This window comes from Zingiber officinale, chromosome 6B, assembly GCF_018446385.1.
Source record: "Zingiber officinale cultivar Zhangliang chromosome 6B, Zo_v1.1, whole genome shotgun sequence".
Taxonomy (NCBI): domain Eukaryota; kingdom Viridiplantae; phylum Streptophyta; class Magnoliopsida; order Zingiberales; family Zingiberaceae; genus Zingiber; species Zingiber officinale.
Genome location: NC_055996.1, coordinates 5,342,806 through 5,350,014, shown reverse-complemented (window position 1 = coordinate 5,350,014; position 7,209 = coordinate 5,342,806). Strand labels below are relative to the sequence as shown.

General features: G+C 32.9%; 1 protein-coding gene across 1 annotated transcript; it reads right to left on the bottom strand.

The window, feature by feature from the left end:
• Positions 1-176: 176 nt before the first annotated feature.
• Positions 177-6,916, bottom strand: LOC121991785 (ubiquitin-like protein ATG12). Its single transcript, XM_042545819.1, has 5 exons — positions 6,175-6,916; positions 6,018-6,076; positions 2,763-2,831; positions 2,612-2,674; positions 177-523 (listed from the first exon to the last, which is right to left on the bottom strand). The coding sequence occupies exons 1-5, from the start codon at positions 6,206-6,208 to the stop codon at positions 464-466; spliced, it is 285 nt and encodes a 94-aa protein (XP_042401753.1). The 5' UTR covers positions 6,209-6,916; the 3' UTR covers positions 177-463.
• Between the last annotated feature and the right edge of the window lie 293 nt (positions 6,917-7,209).

Genomic DNA, 7,209 nt, shown 5'->3' with positions numbered 1-7,209 from the left:
TTTGTACATATAAGAATTATTATCCATAGTAAATCTAACAAAATATTCTAAAAGACAATATTTCAAAAGAGGAGAAAATTGTTAGCTTCTAATAATAATAATAAATGTGAATTATCTATTTAATACCCTATTTACTCCCAAGTCCAGACAAACTTAATTTTACTTACTTTGGAACAAATTATGAAATTTTCTTGGCCCAATTATAACCACAATATCTACATACCAAACGATATAAATTTGGGCTCATGTGGGAAAAAATCAAAAGTAAAAAATGAAGGGTCAAAAAAAAAAGTAATTCTGACATGAAGAAAGGCCACAGGGATCCTAAGTTTTTTTTTTTAAAGAGAACGGCAAACATATCATCATTTGTTATCTTCTGATGATACATTTGAGGCAATACTAATAACCAGCATTTACAGGGAGAAGCGCCTTTCTTTAACTTGTGCATGGCCGTAGAACTTGCTCATCCCCATGCCATGGAAGAAGCGTAGTTAACGACTAGTTTACCGTCGAATCCAAAGTTCTGCAAAACAACAATGAAATGTGTATCCATTAGATCAAACATGAAAGTTTGACATGTGAAAAATTGTGGCCAATAAGAACAGCTGTAGATTGCTTCCAAAAGGAGAATATTGATATAATTGCTCCCAATTGAGGTGAGCATAATCACCTTTTTGCAACAATCGATATACTTGCTCTCAAGTATATCAACAAAATACCCACTAGTATTATTATTATTATTTAAATGTAACCAAAGAACAGAAATGAAAAAAAAAGAGGTAACATCTTGCTAGCTGCACGGGCTGGTTTAGCGAGTTCTTGTGGCCCTAAATTCTGCTATACCAACAGATTTCTAATTAGGCCAGCTTAGGTCAGATTTGACACAACTGAACCTTCAAAAAAAATTATGTCGAAAAATTTGTGATTAGCTATTTGGATCATGTTCGATCATTAAATACTATATAAAGTTACATCACTACTAATATCTATTAGCTAAGATCATTTTAATTAGACTCCTGTATTGTTTGCCTCTATTTACCTCCAAGCTTAATCGATCAAACATATATGACTGCAGAATATTTACTAAACGGAGAGAAATCAAAGTTGAGTAGAATCGGTTTTCAAAGTACTTGTTGCTCGGAGAAGACGGGCAATTCTTCCTCTGTAAGTGCTTCTTGTTTGGTTAATGACATTGAAGGATTGTCTTATCCCTACGTCATTGGCCTCTATCCCTTATTATATCGTTATTTATATTTAAATAAATTTTATATTATTTTATTATTGCTAACTAAGTATTTTTTTAGTCTTCCTCGTTTGATATGAACATTTGTCATAGTTTCACATCGCCTAATTAGAACATTTATTGGTAGTCTAAATTCATATTTGTACATCTTAAACATGTCTTTTAGAGTTTTTTCTCAATAAGTACAACCCGACTTTCTTTCTAATATTTTCATTTATTATCATGTTCATCCTTGTATGCCTTGCCCGCACATCCACTTTAACATCCTCATCTCTGCAACTCTCATCTTCTACTCATGTGCTCAAGTCATAGCCCAACATTCAACTTCATATAACATATCAAGTCTAACGGTTGTTTTGTAAAATTTTATTTTAAGTCTTGGAGATACTTTACGATCACAAAGAACACTTGACGCTCTCCTCTATTTCAACTATCCCACTTATATTCTATGCAAGACATCACTCTCAATTTTTTCATCTTTTTACAAAAATGATCCTAAATACTTAAAACTCTCAGACAACTTATCACCTCCTATCTTAACAATTGTCTCATTATATCTAATATTGCTAAACTTAAATTTTATATATTCTGTCTTTACTTTACTAAATCTAAAACTTTTCACTTTTAGCATTCCCTGCCAAGATTCTAGTTTATCATCTACCAAAAATAATATTATCTACAAACAACATACACCATGATATTGCATCTTGATGTGTCAAACAAATACAAGTTAAAAAAAAATTCATTTCCTATATCTTCAAAAGAATAATCAAAGGAACTTTAGCAATTTTAACATTAAACTGGAATGTTAATGGTTAATAGGAATCACAACCTTAAACTATTGCATTCATATAGTACGATACCAATTGTCAGGCATGAGAATCAAGCTCTTTTATATAGAATTCTTTCTTCAACGTCCTACGGTACATGGAAATAAAAAATTCAAAAACCTTTTAGTAAATTAGTGAAATGAGTCACATCTTATTTCCTCTATGTAAAGTTGGCATCATGTCCACAAGAATGGGAGAACTTTACATATCTCTTTGGCCACACAGCAATTTTGTTGATTACAAAATAAAAAATAAAAAGGGTACCAAGAAATCCTTAGTTGTGCAACATGTTATTTTCTGTAGTGATAAACAAGATGACTCTAATATAAAGTCTTGCATCATTGTTTATTGTTATAAAGTCATTTGTAATCAAGACACAAGGAGTTGGACCTACGACACAAGCAACTCGAGAATAAACAGGATATAAAGCATGATATGGACCTTCTAATCAGAAAGAAAAGCTTTATTTGTTAAGTTCTGAGATAATTCAATGCATAACTAAATCACCAGCATATACGATAGAAAGAAAGAAGCTTACATTATAGAGATCAATCACCAATTCATCTGGGTTTGGTGAGAACGAACTGTTGATATATACAAACTGTTACAGATGAGGAATATTTAGAAAGGGCATTATAATGACATTATAAGCTTCCAAGCATATGGAAACGAGAGTAATGATATGATACCAAAGTGTCACGGTGAAGTTGGCGCCGCAAAAATTCAATGACCTTTGAGAATTTGTCACTTCCGGAAATCTACAAACAGAAAGCAATTTGCTTCAGATTTTTACACAATTACTAATTGTCATCATTTATTGTCTTCCTGAATCTCATTTGACAAATTTCAAATACAAATAAAAGTAGAATAGCTTTAAATTAGCTGAGCAAGAGTATGTTTCTGAACAACAATAGACTAGAATGAGAATATACATAATCCTGGTCTAATTTTGGTTCCCTAAGCATTTCCATTCTCAACAGAGATTTCCTTCTCCCTGGGCATTTCCATTCTCAATAGGGAACTGTCTATCATTCAATTCCCTACTTCTCCACTCTAGGCAACTATTGCTTATATACTGTGATTACTAAATGCAAGTCAAGTTTTTGTATTGACCTTAAATAACATAAAATGGCATACAAATAAACACTTGCAATTATAATTGGCTAACTAAGCATGGTGAAGAAGATGAGATAATGTAAATGTATCTTTACTTGCAGTTTGCCTATGTGAGTTGATGTCATTCAATTTGCCATTGAGGCATCTATATTTAGCACTCATTGACATCATCTGAACATAAATTGATTTGGGAATTGGCATGAGCTTAAATGAAGAAACGTGTAAACTTGCATCTACAATGCCAAAATGTTAAAAGAACCTCATTAATACTCATGGAAATATAAACATCCAAGAAATTAAAAAAAAAAAAAAAACTAGATTCTACATACATGATAAGCTGTCAAATTAACTACCTATCTACCTATTATAGGTAAATATCAAGAGGATGCTAAACCAATACCCATGACTGAGTCCTGATTACTGGATCCATTTGTTTAAGTGTTAAGGAGCAGCTAAATTTCAATGTGTAAGATACAATTCCTAATGCTTATCGTTATACAACCTTCAAAGTCACTTTCATAGGATACAAACCAGTAACAAAATCAGGTCACAATAATGATTTTCCCTGATGTTGACTCAATTTACTGCTAATCATCCTCTTTCTTGTTACAATACATGTGCTTCTCTGTAACATAGATATTATGTATTTATTTATTTTCTTAGGATTGATAGTTTGTTTCAGAGACACTTTCTAATAGGAGATGAAAACAAACGATGGCAAATGAGGCACCACAAACCTATATTCTGTGATATTTGAGAGTTAGTTCTTCTTCCTCCTCTCAAATTCACAGTTGGATGCAACTAAGTGGGTGTTCACTGTGAAGATAATCTACAGGTATGCTTGATTGATGGCAAGCAATTCAGTCAAGTGAATGGAGTTGAGTATTTTGAAATAAATTTCTCTTATGGCTATAAGATTGCTTCAATACAACTCTTCCCCACTTAACAGTTATGTTTTAGTGGATGATTTACCAACTGGATATAAAGAATTCTTTCTTCCATGGTGAACTTGAAAAAAAAAGTATGCATAGAGGATAGAGCAATGCCCTGTGGGCCAAAAGGAGAGTGATCTTGCATGCAAACTGAATAAACATCTTTATGGATTGAAGCAATCAGATAGGGCACGAATTGGTAATTTCAACTTTTCTTTATAATTTGGAATTCTTTTTCCAAATATTTTCTGCATATATAAATATGTAGATCTTAAGGGACATGTATTTATATTTTGTTGGCCAACTGCACTTGTAATGTATATTATTTTTCTTCAGTAATGATACAATACCTAATCCAGTTCAATTCTAGCGAGTGCATATGTATCTTATTTTATTAATTAACCAATATTTAATGGTCTGAATTGTTGTATATTATTCTTTGTCTTGTATATTTATCATCGTCAAACCATTTGGGGTTGACCTTATCCTACATTAAGCAGGGTTGTATCATTTTGACTATTTGAATCAAATTAAATTGTTTAATTAAATCTTTATTGGTTATATACCAATTTTGGCTAGCATACACTACATCTTACCAATTGAATATTATAGCTTATCTACTTCCTTGCTTTTGATCAGAATCTAATCCATTAATAGAAAGGTAAAATATTATCCTATTTCACAAAACATGCCCACAATTCCTCTTCCTCGTGTGTTAATTTATTATTCAAAATTGTAAGCATCACAACATGAAAATTGCAATAGTGTGGCTGCAAAGGGTTTCATTCTGCTCATCTCATTCTCCACTCTTCTACCCATTTGATTTGTTCCATCCACTTGGGATTAGCAGGGCATGATTGGATTAACCGATCCTTAGAAGTATCGTCCAATTATTGACTGCCCTGTGCTGATTCTTGACAAATTTGCAATGATTTTGTACTTCTGTAATTATTGATAAAGCCAGGAAGTTAGCAGTAGATGGGAATCTATTTTTCAGATAAAATCAAAACAGACTTCATGCATCATGTATCCTGATCCAAATTGACTGATTCCAATCTTGATGATTTAATAAAAGAAATATTTGCAAAAATGATCATATTTCAGCAGAGCAATGATTTCCTGGTAAGGTAGGATGCAGCTGGATAAGTGCATAGTATAACCATGCACACAATTCACAAAAGTTAACTTGAAATGTACTACGTAAGATACACTAGTGTTCAGCATGACTGTACAAGGTGACATTCACTGATGTTTTATGATAAGACAGTCCACCACATTTATGGTTGTCAAACATAATGATATTTTGTCATGCACCAAGTTTATGGACTCAACTTGCCGTATCATGTCCAAACTTGCCAAAGGATGTACTGAAGCAGACTATACTATATTAGCAACTCTTTTAGGAGAAGAGTTAATTTCCAAGTCTTCAACGCCCTCTATCATACATCAAGGACAATTAGTGTATGAAGGAACACAAGCACACACAAAAAATAAATAAATAAATAAACAGACAATAACACGTCATTTTGATGATTTCTAGGACCTTGGAACCTACTTCAGACCAGTTAATTTCCCCAATGCATGTAAAATTACCATGGAGTGCTATTTGCTAATCAACTCAAAGATTTTCAAGTAGTATAAACCGTGTACAATTTGTATCTGCTAAAATGCAAGATATCAATGACGAATCTGATCCTTATGTTTTAAAAAAAGAAGTAAACTGCCTGTGGAACCTGAGCAAGGAATGATGCATGCCATTCTAACACAAATAAAGTAACAATATATATTGAGCTTGGGATAGTAACAAGGATCTAAATAATGTATCCTCAGAACTAGCACACTGTAACTTTGCTTTCTAGATTGGGCCTGGAACATTGACCTCGCACAAAGAGGTACCTTGAACTTGGCTTGTTTAAGAATAGGAGCGTCGCCAGTGGCCCTCAGGTGAACAACCACTGCAATCAATTTTGAAGGGAGAGGAATTAGAAACCAAAAGATCAATGACAAAGAAAGGAGGAATCTTGTTCACTTTGGCCCCCGCGTATCGTCGTACCTTTCCGGTCAGCCGTGGGCGAATCAGCCGCCATCTACCGAAAGCGGAAAACCGGAGGGATAAAAAGATCGGTGGAATTCAGGCTTCAGATCACTGGAACCAGCGGGAAGGAAGAGCAGCGAACAAAGTAAAGGATCGATGCGAGTGGAGATCGGCGGCGAGAGAAGCACGAAGGGATGCGCCTAGAGTCGCTCTCCCACCTTGATTTGTAAAATTATGAAATAATATGGGCAATTGCCTAAAAAGTCCTCGCTTTTTATAATACCTTTTTTAAAAAACAATGCCCTGAATATCAAAAATACCCTCGCTTATCCCTTGGCAACACTTCATCCTTCATAAACTTACATTTCTCCATTTAATGAATTTTAAAGCAAGTTAAACAACCCCTGAAATGAATCTAAAACTCAAATCTAGACACTTCAGTTGCCAACAAGAATTTGAAATACTATCATATGGTTGCAAATACTTGCAATGCCTTTTAAATATCTCATGCTAAAAGGAATACCTGCATAGATTTATGAAAAATTTTGCGATGGAAATATTAAAAACTTTTATCATTTAGCAATTAAGCCTTTTATATTTGAGTGGTGCACGTAATTCTAAGACGTAAGAAATGATGGCTGACAAATCACAAATAGGCCCAGCACATTCCAGAATCCAAATAGCGTATTAAAATAACTCAGAAGGCCTTTCCTTGATAACTTCAAAAATTAACACCAAATCCTAAGCGAGAATTGATACATGCCACCTCGTCCAAATGTTAAGAGTATCCACCTCAATTATTCTATTCAAAAATTTTTACTTTAAATTTTAAATTAAATAGCTAAAAAAATTTTAGTTCAATTATCCTATCTATTCTCTAATTTTTAATTTGATGAATAGAAATGAAATCATTACCCTAAAAATAAAATGATTTTTTTTAATCTCTCTCCTTCCACTTCATCTCTCTCCTTCCTCTCATTTCATAAATATAATAATAAAAAAATAGAAAAAAGAGAAAATAATAATAATAAAAATTAAGGATAATAGAAATTT

Bases quoted from the DNA above. Each gene is read 5' to 3' on its own strand.
- LOC121991785 (XM_042545819.1), bottom strand. From the start codon at position 6,208: ATGGCGGCTGATTCGCCCACGGCTGACCGGAAAG. The intron at 6,077-6,174 runs GTACGACGATAC...AATTGATTGCAG, and splicing joins GCCCACGGCTGACCGGAAAG to TGGTTGTTCACCTGAGGGCC. The intron at 2,675-2,762 runs GTATCATATCAT...CATCTGTAACAG, and splicing joins AACTTCACCGTGACACTTTG to TTTGTATATATCAACAGTTC.